General features: G+C 39.4%; 1 protein-coding gene across 2 annotated transcripts in view; it reads right to left on the bottom strand.

Annotated features, from left to right (window-relative positions):
* The window catches only part of WDR48 (WD repeat domain 48), a 46,439-nt gene that overhangs the window by 6,598 nt on the left and 20,486 nt on the right, over window positions 1-19,355 (bottom strand). For both annotated transcript variants that reach the window (XM_045536413.1, XM_045536421.1), the window contains 9 exons: window positions 15,906-16,130; window positions 13,247-13,321; window positions 10,961-11,063; window positions 9,984-10,081; window positions 4,720-4,827; window positions 4,297-4,393; window positions 3,709-3,804; window positions 1,461-1,566; window positions 478-565 (listed from right to left, as the gene is read on the bottom strand). In XM_045536413.1, the coding sequence (XP_045392369.1) occupies window positions 478-565; window positions 1,461-1,566; window positions 3,709-3,804; window positions 4,297-4,393; window positions 4,720-4,827; window positions 9,984-10,081; window positions 10,961-11,063; window positions 13,247-13,321; window positions 15,906-16,130 (996 nt within the window). The remainder of the gene's footprint in view (window positions 1-477; window positions 566-1,460; window positions 1,567-3,708; window positions 3,805-4,296; window positions 4,394-4,719; window positions 4,828-9,983; window positions 10,082-10,960; window positions 11,064-13,246; window positions 13,322-15,905; window positions 16,131-19,355) is intronic.

The raw sequence follows: 19,355 nt of genomic DNA on the forward strand, positions 1-19,355 counted from the left end.
CAGACATGAAAAGATGGCTAAGATACATTTTTAAGTGGAAAAAAAAGTTGCAGAACAGTATGTATAAGAGATTTTGTGCAAAACAAAATGAACTATACATATATGTAAATAAATATATGCTTGTGTATGCAAAGAAAAAAGTACTGAAGGCTATGCATTAACTTATTAATAGTTATTATCTCTGGGAGGAAGGATAGGGAATGAATGGGCAAGAATGAATGGGGAAGAAATGGGAGTTTTACTTCATTTATTATTTATTGAAAAATCGTTTATTATTTTTATAATTAAAACCCAACCAAGATAACTATATAAATAATTATCAATACTACTTCTGCAACTTTGGAACTGCAAGGAAGCAGATGAGAATTCCACTTGGGAATCTAGTGTTTTTTAAGATTTAAGATTATGTTGTCTAAATCAGTTAATTTATTAAGTTGGAAAAAATAAAAGGACAAAGTGAGAGTGGAGGACACTTACATCCACAGTGATGTCAATTACCCATTGTGGCACCGTCTCATTAAGAAGCATTGACTCTGTCTCACCCCCGGAATCTCGGCACAGCAGCCTAAACATAATCCAGCAGGTAGTAAGTGGCACAACAAATGCAGATGACAAAATCACTGTTAACAAACTTTAGAGGCCCACAGATTACAAGGCCATGCACATATACTATAGCTGCTTCTCTGAGTCCTTCAGTGACAATAGGAAACCTGGGTGCAAGCAAAGCACTCAATAAAGGTCACCTGCCAGTGCTACAGTGCATAGCAAAGGCCTTCACATGCAATGGGGCCCAGGATATTTCTGATAACCACTCTCAGGAAACTACCATAAAGAGAGAGAATTCTGCACTCAAGGGTAAGACAAACATTTTTCTTACTTCTGGCACCTATAGAAGACTAGAAGGCTCTCCCTCTGGCTCCATCAGGGCTTCAGTGGCAAGCTGGGAGGTGAACCAGTCCAGCCCTTCCCTGCAGGGCCCCATACATGACTGCTTGGCACTCCAGGTCAGGCCAGCATCAGCCACAATAGTTCCCAAGAGCTGCCCCGCTCATCTTGGCTGGCCAAGCTTGAAGGACGGTATTAACCTACTCTAATGCTCATCTGTGGCCAGAGACTTCTGGTGAGGCCATTTGTTCCCTGACTCTTGCAGTCACACAGGCAGAGTAAGACAAAGTGAGAGTTTCGTGCAGAGACCACCAGAGGAGCTGCCTGAGGCAAAGTATCTAACTCATTTTAACACTAGAGGTTGTCTTCTCAATTATTAGATAGAACTATTAATACAATGTGGTCTAACAGCAACAAGCATTTCACTATCTCATAGATGTGGGAAAGTTTCCAATCTCTGGCATCCCTAAAAGTTAACAATACAGAAATAAACTTCTAACATCTATTTTGAGTCAATACTTCTTAGCAAATGGGAAGCTGTCTCAGGCAGGGCCTCTGGCCCTTCTTACTCATACCTGAACAGTGTGCGACCTCCAGCTTCGCCGAAGATCACGGGTGTGTGCGGGGGCACTTGAAAATATCCATTTCCCTTCTGTACTCGGTTCTCGTGCTCCCCATTTACTAGGAAAAGATGCAGGTGGTGTTAGTATCCAGAGTTAGTGCTAAAAACACAGATTCTAAACATTTTACTTCCACAAGCTTCCAAAATTTCAGGATTTTTAAAGTCAAAAGTCCTATAAGTCAGCCAGTTAGAAATAAAGGTCAAAAAACAAGCAAAAGTTAAATTCCTGAAAATAAGAAACATGGCAACTTGTAGTGTACTTCATGAGAAATGACTACATTTTGGAGGATTTTAATAAAAGAGGAGATTAATGTTTGAGATTCAAAACAAAAACATAAACAACTACTTCAGCCACAAGGAAGTCTAGGACGGCCTGTTTATAAATGATTATCTGGGTTTCTGTTGTAGAATGCCAAGCTCTGAAAAATTTCTTGAGAAAAAAAAACATGTTTAAGGGCAGCCACAGCTAATGACAGACGTATGAGGGAAAAATAAAATCCTCAAAGAGGCCACAATTTTATTGTTCTCTGCAGATTTCATTTCCACTCTGCATTCTTTGTAATCTTTTGATCCAGCGCAGTTGACTCCGACTCAAGTGCCAACTCATTGATGACCATTTCCCTATTGAAACTGGAAGCAATTCTCACCCTCTAAAGTCCTACAGCACTTGTGGAACCTCTCTCCTAGCACCCAATACTTCTCTCTCTCTCTCAGAATACTTTCTGTAAGTAGCTCTCTGCCCTACTAGAACATAAGCCCCTGAAGGACAAGGGCCATGCCCATGTGTCCTTAGTACCCCCACCTGCAGCTTGCTAAGGGGTCTGAAAACTCAAGCTGCTCTAACCAAACACCATCTGAACAATTCTGGAGTGTCCACTGAGCATGGTGCAGACGCCACAGCCTGAGCTCTGGCTGAGGAGGTGGGCAAGCCCTGCCCTGCCTTCTTTCCCATGGCAGTGTGATATAAGGGATGATGTGGGGTTTCTGGTGATTTCTTCCTTGCAGTGTCCCCACCTTTTCCCAACCTGGATCCAAGGGGTGCTGACTTTACCACTGTTTTTGATTACTTAATCTTTACTGTTTATTTGGGCCTCTGAGGGCATCCTGTCTAACAGCAACATAGCTGTTAATCAATAGAAGCCCACACCAGAACCTAGCTTTCTTGACTCTCTGTGGAAAGATTTCCCATTAGTTTCTTTGGCTCACAGTCCACTGTACAATTCTGACAGGGAGCAAAGTGGGCCAGGTGATGTAAAAGAAAAGCCACTATGGATAGGGCCAGTGCCCTCTCTCTGACAGGGACATCAGAAGACTGGTTTTTAAGGAAGCATGTCATCCTCTCATGAGAGATTTAAATTCTACAAATCATTATGGATGAATCTGTCAGCCAGAACAAAGTCCCTGGCAGGAGGTACTCGCCATTGTTGCTCACTCCTGGTGGTCAGCAGAGAATCTTCAGTAGAGTAAGCCTCAGTAGGTGGGACTCAATGACTCCTCAACCAGCTGTAGGTTACATGAGATGTGAAATTCTAAGTTCTTTTCTTTCCCCCTTCCTTTAATCAAACTGAGCCAAATGCATACATACAAAACATGTTCTCCTCTGCTGCCCAGAGAAAGTTACTGCCACTGCCTGTGGCACACACATCTTTTGAATGTCCTCAATGACATTTATTCTTTATACACACTTGTTCATGTATCCTGCCACTTCTAAGTTAGGATTTTGGTTTTTTTTTTTTTTTAAACATTCAGAGTCAAAATCAGGTAGATCATCAAGCTAGGAAATACCAACATTTCAAGCCAACATGAAGTATGACCATGCAATGACAAATCTGGCTTTCTGGTACAGCTAATTAGCTAGCTTTAGAGGTAAATCCAAAAGGTCACAGATACTCTGAGGAATATTTTTGGAATAAGCCTGCTAACGTGCCTAATTTTAAGGCAAAGGTCATTTAAATATCTATAGGGTTTATTTTGTCTATCTTGAGCAATCTAAGTGAAAGCCACACCACAAGGTAGTCAGCTCTCTTAGAATCACAGTCTCGGTTAAGACTGGATGGATGCTCTTACTTTGCAATGTGGAAGGGAGGATAATAAATTGGGCACACCACAAATATTTATTGTGTCACATCTTAGCAAACAGTTTAAGTATCTTTTAGTTCTGAGTAATTCTTAACCAATTATCTGAATCTAAAAATACTAACCATGGTTTACATCATTTTCTTCTTCATCTACTGGATTTATGTGTGTTCTTGGCCAATATTCTAGGAGTGCCTGGAGTAAAAGACCTCCCAAATTCACTGCAAAAAAGTTAATTAAAAAGATAAAGAAATGGAAGAGTTAATTGGTTTTAACCTAAAAATAGAACAAAAGAAACAAAAATTTTAAGTTTCCACATATTCTGATGTTAAAAATCTTATTCCAATGCCAATGATGTTTAAAATCAAAACTTCAGAGATTCTGCCAAGTCTGCTAAAATTTTATCTTAGAATGTTTAAAGCAATGATAATACAGAGCAAATCGATATTTTACTTGGTTGTTCAGATACAGTCATTCTTTAAAACAAACAAAAACAAAAATTATGTTCTTTAAAGGGCTATTTCCATATGAAGCCACTAAAACTGTATTTACATACATCAGGTATTTCTACATATCACGTTCTTAGAAGAATACTTACCCAGGATATAACTAACAAAATCTAAAGGACTTTTACACATATGATAGCAATAAAACAGCACAGATCCACTTCTCTTTCAGAGGGAAGAAGAAAATGGAAGGACACTTAAACTCACATTTGGGATCTGACCCATCAGGGCTGTTGAAACCAGCATCTTTTGCAGAAACCCAAGCAGCAAAACAGTCACTTTCATCCAAAGTAATAGTCAACATCTGTCAAAGGAAAAAGCTGTTAGTGGCATGCCTTTGCATACATTCTCCAAATAAGTCTCTAAACCTTTATTTATTTGTACTATTTGACTAAAGTGGTAAGTGCTATTCAAGGACCAAAATGTGTTTCATGTGATTCAATGCAACTATTAATACAATTTAGTTTATTGGGATACCAAAGGCATTTAAACTGCATTTCGTAAGTATCAACACAAAAATTTTTTTCTTTCATACTTAAAAACAAAGGACTCTGCAACTATTAATAATTATGAACTATATGGGAAATCTTCAACTATCCCAAATTATACAAGTATCGACTGGTAACTTACCCCTGTTTTTAAGTCTACTGAGAACCAATTTGGCACATACACCATTTTAAATCTTTTCTTAATTTCATCTTCAAAATCTACTTTGCCCAGATCTTCAACTTTACATGCCTATACATCAAAAACAAAGTATAATGATCAATACTAAGTGGTTAATTCATTTGATTCTGATTTTGTTATTCAAAAGTTTACATTTTCACATTTGTCTAAATGAAAAAGTCTAAAATACAGTTCAAAAAAAAGTGGTCAATTTCTTTTTTAATCTTAAAGTATTTGCCTTTAAGTAACTATTTGCTGCTACTAAAATTTTAAATTAAAAAACCCCAAAATATTACTTTAAATTATAATTTAATTTTGTTGATATTGACATACTACCACATTTACCTGGAAGCAAAAGAAACTCAAAAGTAAGGGGGAAAAACAAATCTTCAAAGAAAAAATAAGTTACTAAGTGCTTACTTTAAGAGAACTGTAAAGTTATCCTATAGCTGAAGACAACAGCTATACGCAGTATTTTAATTCCCTTGTGTGTGTTTGTTTTTGTTTTTTTTTTTTTTGAGACAGTCTCACTCTGTCGCCCTGGGTAGAGCGCAGTGGCATCATCATAGCTCTCTGCAGCCTCAAACACCTGGGCTCCAGTGATCCTCCTACCTCAGCCTCCTGAGTAGCTGGGACTACAGGCACGTACCACTGGACCCAGCTTATTTTTGCATTTTTAGTAGAGATGGAATCTTGCTTTTGCTCAGACTGGTCTCGAACTCCTGAACTCAAGAGATCTTCCCGCCTCGGCCTCCCAGAGTGCTAGTAGGCAGTATTTTAGAAGTTTCTCTTTTTGATTATTATAATCCTTCCTTATTTCTTCTCTCATTCTCTAAATATGTGTGCTCCCCAAAAGTATATCTTGAATTTTCTCTGGTGCCAAGTGGTATTTCCAATTGCAGCTCACATCAATTCTGAACTGTAGCACAGAACACTCCCTTCCTCTTTATCCTAACAGCAACTTGGCTCTTTCCTGAGGGTTCCACTTTGTCAGGCATCTTTTCAAAGGTAGACTGTGCTTATTCTCCCATATCCCATTGCTCCCCAATGCCACACGGAGATCATTACTCCACCATCTCCATGTAAAAACTCCTATTTCTTTGAGGCTCGTGTCATTGAGCTGCTATAAACTTGCCTTCATTGCCATCTAGCTACCTCCATGGTCACTCTCCCTCATTTACTGGAGACTTAAGCCCTAGGGCTCACTGTCTTGCAGTCCACCTCAAGTTCTTGCTTTCATCCTGGACAACATTATTGTCTACATGGATGACATGGATGACTTACTAGCCTCTCAACTCCTTGATAATATTGCCAATATAAATGCATGGTCTCCAACCTCAACTGGATCACTAATGCCACCTGGGATTTCTTTTGTTTCCAAAGTCAGCTCTCCATAGGAAGTCTGTCAAATCTCTACTCATACTTTTGAAGTTGCCACCTCCCCACCAACATCAGCACGTGACTCTGACTCTTTCTTCTCAAAAAAAGAGAGAAGCGTTGACAAAATCCCTGTAACATTCTGGTACCGTTCTTCCCAGTACAAGGGAAAAGGTGTCCCTCTGGCTGTGCTCTGGTTCCCCTCACCTCTTGCTTCTTGGGACCTTGTCCTATCATGTACCCTCCCATGTCTCTACTGGCTTCCCCCCATAAGCAGTGAAACATGCTCAAATTTTTGCCATTTTAATAATACCCACATGCCAAAACCAAACCAAACAAAAAAAAAACTACTCCCTTGGCCCTCTCTTACCCCTAAATCTTCTCCAGCTACACCTCGGCAAAGTTAAATTTCTTCAAGATTATCTCCACTCAAATTCTCCATTTCTTCATTTCCCAATCACAACTCAACCCACTCCAGCTGGCTTTTGCCCTAAGGACTTTATTGTTTAAATCCATGTGTATGTTACAGTCATATCTTTTTTTTTTTTTTTTTTTTTTTGAGGCAGAGTCTCACTGTGTTGCCCTGGCTAGAGTGAGTGCCGTGGCGTCAGCCTAGCTCACAGCAACCTCAAACTCCTGGGCTTAAGCGATCCTACTGCCTCAGCCTCCCGAGTAGCTGGGACTACAGGCATGAGCCACCATGCCCGGCTAATTTTTTCTATATATATTTTTAGTTGGCCAGATAATTTATTTCTATTTTTAGTAGAGACGGGGTCTCGCTCAGGCTGGTCTCGAACTCCTGACCTGGAGCGATCCACCTGCCTCGGCCTCCCAGAGGGCTAGGATTACAGGCATGAGCCACCACGCCCGGCCTACAGTCATATCTTAAATGAACTCTCAGCAGGCTGATGCCATTAACAACAAGCTCCTTTCTCAAACACTCAATTAGCTCTTGAGCTGTTGTGGGTTCTTGGTTTTCTTACCCATTTTTATCATATACCTTTGTGGCTTCCTCTTTTCCCAACATCCCTGAAAGAATGATGACCCAGTTTCTTTTCTTCTTAGTTTAGACACATCCCTTGGAGACACTGACATTTCTCATGACATCAACTGTAATTCATAAGCTGATGACTCCTGAACCTTTTTCACCAGCTCAGTTCTTTAATCTATGCATTAGACTGTACAGCTGTCTGCCTACCAGACACCTCTACCCAGATATCCCATATAAACTCAAATTTGTCATCTTTCTCAGCATGTCCCTTTCTCCTAATAACCATTTTTCATTTTATATTCCCTCTATCACTTCCATTCATCAAACTAACCAATCCAGAAACCTGGTACTGATCCTTGTTTTTTCTTTTCTGTCATACTCCTTTCATTAAAGTATCACTCTTATTCCTAGGCCTAAATATTTTTTCTAATCATTCATTTTCTCCTTTCCCTTATTCCCATTCTAGTCTAGACAAATATTATCTTTCACTTGTATTATTAGTACAACAGCCTCCTAACTATTATGTACCAAACACTATGCTAAATACTTCTCAACATCACCAAGAAACAGGTACCAACAACATTTTAGGAAGAAACAGGTTTAAAGAAGTTCAGCATGTTCCCTAGACCACTCAGCTAATAGATGGCAGAGCCAAGATTAGAATGCAGCTCTGTCCAACCCATAAGCCTATGTTCCTAAATATTCCTGACTTTCCAACAGTTTAATTTCGTGTCAATTACACTGATCATTTGATCTGAAAACTTCAAGGTCTAGTATCCAGATATAGGAAGTTGCTAGATCCACAGAAATGCCAATCATGGTGTATGCTAGACACCTAAGTAAAACTATTATACTTCCCATTCAGACAGCAGGACTTAGGCTTCAGCTAACTAGGTCAAGAGGTGGACAACAGATCCATACACAAAAAATCAATAGGGCAACTCTTAAAGAATAGCTGGCCTGGTCAGATTCTCTTGGGTATTCTGGAGACAATCAGGTGCTGGGCAGCATGAAATGAATGAAGTCCAGCCACAGGACAGAGCTAGGGCTACATCAGTGGTATCAAAGTGAAGAATAAAGAATTTCTGCTGATGAGTTCCCTTAGGGCTGCTCTGGATCCTTCTGGTGCCCATGGGACCCCTCTCTGAAATAAATGTGAGTTTCCAGCCCCCTAAAAGGCATCTTTCTATTATAGAGAAAAACTAATCAGATTTTTGGAGCCTACTGCAATTAAACCTTCTACTCAAATAACTAAAGTGTCTTGTTCTGAAACCATGCTCACCAAGTAACTGTTTCATAATGGACTTCCCACATAGCTACCCTCCAGGGAGGGTAAGTGGTAGTCAGGCCAAGATTTCTATTGAGAGACAATCCCTTTTTCCCAGCAAGAAACTTGTTTATCTTATTGTTTCATCATGAAGTTAACATAAACCAATCTCTCTTCCTTATAACCAGGATCTTAACCAAAACACTAGCTCTTTTCAATTCTTCCTTTATAATATACACAACATGTCTCTTCCTTTAGATCCCAAAATCACTATGCTTAAGACAACTGTCTTTCAACTTCTGGTTTCCCATTATATATACTATTACTACTCTACACACATGATTTTCCTGCTTAAAATTATCTAAGATTCTTCTGGGAGTACCAAAGAAAGGCCAACTCTGGGGCCTACAATTTAAGACTCTTTGAGAAATGACCTATATATGTCATCTTTTCATCCTTTCACCCCACCACTCCCTTATATTTACTCTGGTCTTCAAATAAACAAAACTGTTCACCTTGCCCTAAATAAGAATATACCATCCCTCGTCTGTGCCTTTGCCATTCACTTCCTCTTCCTGAAATGCCCTTCACCAATACCATCTGCTGGAAACTTTTAAGTCCTTGTTCAAATAATTTCTCCACCATGAAGCTTCCTGACTTCTCCAGTTGTAACTGCCCCTGTCCATGAGCTATCCTGTGATCTGTTTCTTCTTTGTAAGGTTTTCACATTTTACAAGAGGTACTCTTGTCCCTCCTACCAGAAAGGATCATGGTGCAGATTTTTTCCATCATTTATGACTCTTAAACACAGGTAGTTCCTTGCACACAATAGTCATTCAATCCAGGAAATATTTGTTGGAAAAATGAACAAATACATTATCAACACTAAGGGGGATGGACATTGGTGAGAATCATAAAGGCAGACTAACTTTTCAATCTGCCTACAAATTCTTCAATGCTATTTAGAATGTGGTTAAATAGCATAAGGCAACTGTCCCAGAAGGAGTCATCATAATACGACCCAGACTTTTAACTTATGCTCAAAGTGAGAGTTATAAATCCCAAGAAACAGCCAAACTTATTTTGTGCACCCTAGTGGGTCTCAACCTTGGGTGATTTTGCACCACTTTTTCCTTCCTCCCTCTAAACATTTGGCAATGTCTGGAGATGTTTTTGATTCTCACAACTGAGGGGAGGGGGGTATTACCAGCATCTAGTGGGTAGAGGATAGGAATGCTGCTAAACATCCTACAATGCACAGAACGCCCCCGTACCACCCCCCCAAAATGTCAGTAGAGTCCAGGATGAGAAACACTGATGCATTCATTTTAACGCAAGATACTACATAATACTGTTTGCAATGTACTAACAAGAGAAAATGGTTCCATTCAAACAGTTTAGGTGCCTAAAGATAAACTATGGCTTTATCTAATATTTGCATAAGAAAGTATCCACCCCCCAAAAAGGTATTACTGTAATTAAATCTTAATTTATATATTATCTTGATTATCATATATGTAAAATATATATATGAAAAATAAAGGGGGTACATGATCCAACAACCTATATATTTAATCCAAAAAAGATACTCACCTTCAATATATCCCAATATGCCACATTATTATTGGTATCTTTGGTTAATATATGTCTCTTATCATTAAGAATGTGGCACTGAATAATACTAGCACCCCCTAATGGAAAAAAAAAAACACAATTAGCAAAACAATCATGCTACATTAAAGTTCACAGTGTGCCAATAATTGTTAACTCAAATGTAACAGGAACATAAACCATACCAGTCACCAGAAATGAGAAGGTGAACCAGAAGATTACATAATTATATCTAAGGCAATTTAAGGCTATTCAACTATTTATGTTCATTTATAAGCATTCAAAGAAAACCTGATTTTAATAGCAGATTATAGATTAAAGGGCTCTTCACTTTAAGGAGCTCCTAGTGGAAAACTGTTGAGAAGCAACAGTTTTACCCACAGGGAAAAATTCAAATGATAACAGGAAATCTCTCAATTAGTTGCATCTTGCATTAACTTTTGCTTCCTACCATCCATCTCCTTTATGTCTCCTGAATGGATATTCTGTTCTAAAGGTCACAGCATGTATATCTCTGGACTACAGAGGAATGTGCCACAAACAACTCTAATTCCAAGCTCTGACAAATACACCTTGGATTTTTTTGTTTTAGTTTTTGTTTTTTTTTTTTGTCACAACCAGCTGAAAATCTGAGGACTGTATATGTCCTCTTCTGCCTTATACCAAAAGACAACATTAAATCCTATATATTTTACAGTGGCTGTTGGTTTTACCATGGCTATTCTGGATGTTAGGCAAAAAAATTAACTCAAGAAAGCTCACTTTTTAAAGTCTAAATAGCACTTTTAAAAATAACTTTTTCTTGTATTAAACATAACCCAATATATTATTAGTCTTTTGTTTACATCAGATTTACATTAAAAAAAAGGTTATTGCCTTTATTTTTGTCAATCTTTTAATAACTATAATTAATTTCGATAAAAGGTACAATACCAATATCTTCCAATTTTCTTACTCACCTTTAATAACCTGGTCAGGCTGTGTACAAAGGGGTGTTATAGGATTTGTACAGTCATTGTCATAATCTCCAGAGGCTCTGAAATTATGAATTCCCTTCAATGTCTAAAGGAACAAAATTTGTTACTGAATCATTTTATGTTCTGTAAGTTTTGCCAGTCTGTTTCAAGTGGCAAGAAAAATAAAGTCAAAGAAAAAGAAAATCTCAACAACTGCCAGATCAACCAAAAAATATTTAGTCATACTACAATTATCTACCATCATTTTAAAAAAACCAAGTATTAAGAAGGAAATGTCCCTTGGGAGAGAAAACTAGGTACAAAAGCAGGAATACTCTTCCATGTAAAATTATGTTGATTACCAAGTTGGCACAATGAAATTTACACAAGATATATAACATTCTTTTATAAGTACACAGAAAGAACACTTGACTTGCATATCAACAGAAATAAATGCAAACACTTTCTCTTTTGTTATCTACAAATAGTCTGGTAGCAAGAAAGCTTAAATCTTCTTTAATTAAGATTTAAGAATTATTAAGTCATTAAGTATGAAATGTCCGATTTTGAATCAAAAATTCAGTTTACTGTATCTCAAACAAGCAGCAGTACAATTAATCAATGTATGTGCCTAAACTATCGACACGGTTTTGCCAACTTAACAGTAGCTTGCTTATGCTAGCAGCGAAGAAGCCTGGAGCACAAGTGGTAATGAAATCATGAAAGGTATTTTCCACAGCTTGTTGAGAATTGAGTATTTTTCCTTGCAAGAAGTGGTCCAAAGCCTGGAAGAAGTTGGTGCAAGGTCTGGTGAATATGGTGGATGACAGAGAATTTCCAAGTCCAGCTTCTGTAGTTTGTTTGAGCAGTGTTGTTTTTTGTGACATGTGGTCTTGCAAGAGGATTGGCCTGTCTCTATCGACCAATCTCAGCTGCTTAATCACAAGTATCCTCATCATTTCGTCTAACTGGTTGCAATAGACATCTGCTATAATTGCTTGACCAGGTTTCATGAAGCTGCAGTGGATAAACCAGTGCTGGACCACTAAATAGACACCATTAGCTTTTTTTTGATGAACATTCGGTTTTGGACTGTGTTTCAGCACTTCATCTTTATCCAACCACTGTGCTGAACATCTGCAATTGTCAGAAAGAATCCATTCTTCATCACATGTAAAATATGGTATGGAAATAGTTTGCCTTTATGTCATGAAAGCAAAGAAAGGCAAGCTTCAAGACGATTTCTCTTTTGATGCTCCTTTAATTCATGCAGTACCCATCTATCCAGCTTCTTTACCTTGCTGATTTGTTTCAAATGGTCCAATATTGTTGGGATAGTAATGTCAAACCTTGCTAATTCACATATAGATTGACACGGATTCATTTCCTCTACAGCTTTCAGCTCATCACCATCACCTCGGTCTCAGGTCCACCCACTTGGCTCATTTTCAAGGTTAAAATCACCAGAATGGAACTTCAACCATCGACATACTGTGCGTCCATTAGCCACATCCTTCCCAAATGCTTTGTTGATATTTCCATCTGTCTGCGTTGCATTGGTTCTGTGATGGAACCCATATTAAAAAATAACACAACTTTTTGATTTATCTATCGTTTCACAAAAATTGCTCTAAAAAAAAAAATCTGAAAGATAATCACAAGCCAAAACGTGCATTTAAAAGAATGAGGATGTACCTTCACAATTAAACAAACAAACAAATAAATAAATAAATCAAGTGTCAAAATGAACTGTCAGAGATATCAACTGTCAAACTCAGTACTTAAGGAAATCGGACATTCCATACTTAATATCCTAACAACAGTGTTTTGGATGACTTCTACTTATCCTCTATTTCTATTCCTGTTCTTCATGTTACAAAGAAAAAGGAAATGAACTAGAAAACACAATTTTCTGCTTTCTGTCATGTTTAGAAACATTAGAATCCTGATTAGTTTCCCACCCTTGCTGGTACTTGGGCTGCCTATTTTCAGATGGAAGTTCATGAGGTCAGAAGCTATACTTGCTGGTTTTACCTGGCAACGGTGCCTATTCTAGGCACATCAAATGTGTATCTTGGCTCCTAACAAAGAAGTCAGAATGAATTCTGACTATTGTCTTAATTTTAGTATGATCTTTAACATCACACCTGCATTCACAGGTTTTTGCCACTGCCCCAAATCATGCTAGAGTCAGTGTCACATTGAGCATTTGCTATTGGAGTCTGGCAGGTCTGTGATAACAAACTACATGTTTATAAGCTTTCGCCAGGTATTCAGTGGCTCACCTACCCATTTGTTTACTGTAGACTTAGTTGTTGCAATCCAGATTGCAGGGGAGGGATCAGCAGATCTATCAAGCTCCATCTGGAAACAAAGCACAAAATATTGGTTTGTGGAATGTCAACTCTTCTGAACTGCCAAAACTAGTTATAAATTATTAAATATCAACTCCTTCATCCAACAATTATGTGTTGACTATACCTGGGCATGTGTGAAAAATGAGGGATATACAGAAAAATGAGGGAGTCTCTTTGCTAAAGGACTTCAGTGCCCTAAAAATGATTAATAGGGGTGATTTCTCACCAAAAACAGTTTTAAGTGTGGTTAATTTGAGGGATCTAAATGGATACAGTCAAAAGGATGAAGACTTTCCATTAATTTTTTGTTTTTGCTACTCTAGTTTTTATGTTTTTTGTGAATAACAAGGAAATACATTTATTTTTTCTTTGAAAATGCTTCCAGTAAAAAACATTCTAACATAGCAAAAGTAATAAGTATCCCCCTACCTAAGGACAGGATATCTGGGAACAGTTTACTGTATGTTCTTCTGTATTTTTAAAATATTGCATATATAAAAATATATATTTATATGCGTGTATATATTACACAAATGGAATCATTCTATATTCATTCAGTATCCTTCCTGTACCAGGAAACTGCAGTTTAGAGTGACGGGGCCAGAGCTGGACTCTTAGCCAGCAGCAATCCTCCTCAGTTCAAAATGATGTTCCTTATAACACATGGTAATATTTGCACCAAGTTCTTTTAGTCTTTTTTTCATGGTCAAGAGATCCTGGCAGCTGCAGGATTCACAATGCAGAGTGTTTCTCCTCCATGCTTGTCTCTCCTCATCAGACTGCTGCCTGCATACATGCTGTGTATATGATTACTAATGCAGCCTCAACTCCTTTCTTCTCTAAAGGATTACTGGTTTGGTCCATTAGGGTATGCTATCTATTTTTATTTATTTATTTATTTTTCGAGACAGAGTCTCACTCTGTTGCCCAGGCTAGAGTGCCATGGCGTTAGCCTAGCTCACTGCAACCTCCAAGTCCTGGGCTCAGGCAATCCTCTTGCCTCAGCCTCCCAAGTAGCTGGGACTACAGGTGTGTGCCATGACACCTGGCTAATTTTTCTATTTTTAGTAGAAATGGGGTCTCACTCTTGCTCAGGCTGGTCTCAAACTCTTGACCTCAAGCAATCCTCCTGCCTTGGCCTCCCAGAGTGCTGGGATTACAGGTGTGAGCCACAGCGCCCAGCCTATGCTATCTATTTTAAAGAACCGTATTTGAACAGTTTTTTCTGAGCTCCTAGGCCACAGGGATCTTTTCAATCATCTCATTTGAGCTCTGTTCCCTTTTTAGCCCTTTCTCCATTGTATGCAGTGGTCTGAGATTTCAGGTATCACTTAGTATTGTAGTTAATGGGTATAATAGTTCTGTTTCTCGCTTTTCTTGTTTTTGGATGATTTCTGAGAAAAGAAATCATCTTTATGCTGTCTTTATGCCTCCATTTTAAATCTTTTTTTTTTTCTTTTTTTTTTTGAGACAGAGTCTCGCTTTTGTTGCCTGGGCTAGAGTGAGTGCCGTGGCGTCAGCCTAGCTCACAGCAACCTCAAACTCCTGGGCTTAAGCCATCCTACTGCCTCAGCCTCCCGAGAAGCTGGGACTACAGGCATGCACCACCATGCCTGGCTAGTTTTTTCTATATATATTTTAGTTGGCCAGATAATTTCTTTCTATTTTTAGTAGAGACGGGGGTCTCACTCTTGCTCAGGCTGGTCTTGAACTCCTGACCTCGAGCGATCCACCTGACTCGGCCTCCCAGAGTGCTAGGATTACAGGCGTGAGCCACCACGCCCGGCCCATTTTAAATCTTAAAACTTTCCTCACAGTTGTTTTAATGTGCAATTCTGTGATTACCAGCGAGGCTGAACATCTTGTCATATGCCGACTGCCCAATTTTTAGTCTAGGCTTCACACCAGGGTGGGGAACCTGTGGCCTCGAGGAAATGTGTGGCCTTCCTGGTCCTTAAGTGCAGCCTTTTGACTGAATCCAAATTTTACATAACAAATCCTTTTATTAAAAGGGGTGCAGCAGAGAAAGATGAAGCTTTTCTGGCCTCCTTTGCTGCTTAAAAAAGAACAATCCTGAAATCAGAAGACCACAGGTTCCCCATCCTTTTCTCCTTCAGGAGTGCTCTTCCACATCCTTGCTCCTGAGAACACAGACACATTTCCCACACCTCGCTCTGCTATGCTGTCTGCTCACGGTTAACTGTAACTCCTCATATTCTTCCTCCTAAGGACAGGCAGGAAAGCCAGGCAAGCTCAGGAGCATGTGTGAGACAATTTCACCAGAGGGAAAGATGTGCATCACTGACAAACTTAAGAAGTCACAATTTCTTCTGCATATGACTTACAAAACTTTCAAAGGGGGAAAAAAAAAAAGGAAAACACAAACTCTCCCAGCATTGACCCTGAGTATCTAACACTGACACTTTTCCACCAGACAGGTGCCAACTATTCCTTAACCTATCAAGTTCTACCTATTATGAAATATCTTTTTTACAACCCCACAGTTCATTCTTGTTTTAATGTATATTTTGCTTTATTTGGCTAATATATATAACAATCTTAATTATAAAACTAAAATATATATGATGTACCTTGAGAACCGGTGCTTTTTCTTCACAAATTAGCACCCGAATATCAGGGTTTCTTAGGTCTGTACAATAAATCTTCCTGTCTCTTCCTCCAGAATACACGTGTGTGAAGGCATCATTGACTTGCAGGGCCCAAACACCTTCATCATGGACTCGGTATGTTGCTATACATCTCTGCTGGCCAAGGGACCAAAGGCGAATTGTCCCATCAGAACTGCCAGAAAGACACTGCAAACAAAGGGTCAGGTTAGAAACTTGACAAAAAGTTTCTGCTTTCCTGTGCTTTGTGCTTGGCTTCTCCCGATTCTGTACTGCCGAACATACACACTCTAATAATTTGTGTTTCTGCCTCTGATAAAGGCTTCTGACAAGCATGCATCACAGACTGATATGAGCAAAGTCAATAGTGCATGCTTAAGCAGGGGAAACTTCTGAGCAAAACTAACTTTATTCTCTCTACTTGGCCACCTGTTGATTATCAGTTAATCCTGCAGGCAAGTCCTATTCAGACTATCTACTAAGGGAGATGGAGTCTGAAAGCGGTTGAAACTAAGACAGCACTTTGTACTAGTTCTGTGGTTCCCAAAGTGTGGCCCCAGCAGCATCAGCCTCCTCTAGGAACTTGTTAAAAATGTAAATTCTTGGGTCTCACCCAGAGCTCTGGTGGGGCCCAGCAATCAGTGCTTTAACAGGCTCTCCAGGTGATTCTGATGTACACTAAGTTTGTACACAAGCATTACACTAGGCCTTTTGGAGCCCTGGATTACACATCTGTCTCATCCCCTCTCTCATGGTTCTGGACTTCCAATGGCCTGCCAGCCTTGGATTCTACCAATGGGAGTCAGAAGCCAAGAGCTAGTCTCAGGTTTACCATTCACTCTCTGTAACCTTGGACACCTCCCACATGAGCCTCAAGTGAGTTAACGTTTGTAATTCTGACAATTTCTGAAGGCTCAGGAAAGTCAACTACATAAAAGTTGCTGGCACACAAATTAGGGCTGAGCACACTGTGAGTCTGACAGAAACAGGCTGAATTAGCCACCCACCATCCACACTCAACATGTCAATGTGGTGACTTGCAGAAGAAAATAAAAAATTCATTTCCTTGGGAAAAAGCATGGCCCTGAGGAGAAAGCAACTGCTGATGCTGGAGTGTAACATTAAGTAAGCAAATAGCTTAAAAGAATGGAAGACAGTTGTGGACTTTAAGATTTGGAAGATACCCAAATATATGCTTTCAGGAGTAAGGGTTTACTGGCCTGCCCTGTGACTTTAAAGGACCTTTGGAACTCTAGGCATGTTTAATGAAATGAACACATACTACGAGACTCCCCTGCAAGCTGCCAGAAGCATCAGTGGTTTAATCACCTATACCAATTAGTTCATAAGAGAACCAAGAGACTAATAAAGAAATCAGAGGTAGGGTTTCAGGCAGACCTTCCAAATGTGTATGGGAGAAGTGTGGCAATCTGATGAGGTATGGGTCAAGAAAGGGCTCCCCATTCCAGGAAGAGATGCTACTGAGGCAGCAAAGCTGTTAGTAAAGCTTTGATCCCTAGATTCTAGACCACACATCTACAGAAAGGTCTGACAACTTAAAGAGGATAAGAAAAGTAAAGAGATGGGTGGGATGTCCTCACAGCCGGGGCAACTTGCAAAAGGAAAGAGATGAGTCCCAAACCCAGAGTGCACAGTTGGAAGCAGGTAAGGAATCACAGAGTTGTATCAACCCTGATATAGAATACAAAATAATCTCTGATGGCAGTTGGTATTCTAAGACTACAAAAAAGCAGGCCTCCAAACAGAGAGCAACCACTTTAAAAGTATAATGTTGGCCAACTTCTTTGTAGCATTTGGTAGTATGATTAAATAATGTCCTATTTTATAGGAATTCTAGTGCTGATATCTTGCAGGAGCTGGAGGGGTCATCGAAGCATTTTCCACTGCCTCCATTCTTCCACTAGATAAACATGAAGATGTCCCTTATGAGGTGACTCCTGGGACTAGGACAGATGGTCTCAAATGGTTCTGTTAAATCAGACTCAGTGGAACCGATTCTGTAGCCCTGATCAGGTGCTCTGTGTTTTTTGAAAATGAAGATGGAAAGTGACAATTTATTGGGGCCAAGTTGCTGCTGACCAACAGGAGTGTTCCTGGGATGGTCACTAATACACAGTCTCAAAGGCCAATAGAGAGCAAGCCAAGGGGCAAGGTAAGTCGGGACAAAGAGTGGCTCTGAGACCGCCAGACTCATAAGCTAGGTTCAGCAGGACTTGTATTTAATATTATCAGGAAAACCCTGTAACGGATATACAAGGACGTGGATGACTCAAACTAAGATGGCAGGTTGTCCCAGCTCCTCAGTGACCTGCCTGAGTACAAGGAATGAGAAGAGAGGTGGCTCTGTCCATTAATGGTGGCACCAATCAAAGCAGCTGCAATCTGACAGACCTCTTCACAGGCAGAACCTCAAATAGATTTAGTAAATAAGAACCTTGCTCTACAACAAAGGGGTGAGGCAACAGGCAGATGTTCATGGGATTCACTGGCCTATTAGAAATGTATCTCACCACAAGTCCCTGACTTAATGCTACCACAGACCCTATATTACAAGCTTATAGGGCATTTCAGCAGAATGTAATATAAACTCTAGCCCAGTAACTGATAAGTATCTCTTCCATATTACAAGAGTTCAAGTATCAGTTAAGTAAACTGATACTTCTTCTCTTTTCTTCTCCTCTTTTTCTCAAATGAGTAGTTACTATAGTTTTGTTGATCAATTCACTAATGTAAATATGTTGGGTTGTTGGTAGTTAAATTTACATTTAGTTTACAGTTGTCAACAGGGAAAATGGATGGAAGAGAAACTAGACAAAGAATGATACCTATCAATTTTGCACTCTGACAGGCAGCTTTTGAAGTACAACCAATGTAGCTGACTTCAGGTGATGTGCATTTGTAACTGCACATGTCATATTTAAATCATCTTATAAAGAAGCACATTCATATTAATAATTGTATAGATAGAAAACAAGGCATAGAGTGTAGCAGATAGGAGGATCTTCAGAAGGTCTGCCAGGCCTATAGCCCCCTTCTGGAAACCATGGAGACCATGTAATCCAGTCTGATCCTGGAAGAAAGCTAACTGAACAGGCACAAGCAACCATCTCAAGTGCAGCTTTGCAGCTATACTGCAAAACAGTGAGGAGCACACTGCACTGGGCTTCTTGGATTCACATGAAAATAGAGCTGCAAAGGAACTTGGGAGCTCTAGAAAATGCCATGGCTTACGGGCAAGAAAATACACACACACACACACACACACACACACACACACACTCTCACACATCAACTACAGAAACTACATATTATGATTCCCACTTTGTAGATGAACAAAATTAGTAAAGTCCTCTCCCCTTATGGCCACGAAGAAAATCAAGACCCTTCCACATC

The sequence above is a fragment of the Lemur catta genome, chromosome 1, assembly GCF_020740605.2.
Source record: "Lemur catta isolate mLemCat1 chromosome 1, mLemCat1.pri, whole genome shotgun sequence".
Taxonomy (NCBI): domain Eukaryota; kingdom Metazoa; phylum Chordata; class Mammalia; order Primates; family Lemuridae; genus Lemur; species Lemur catta.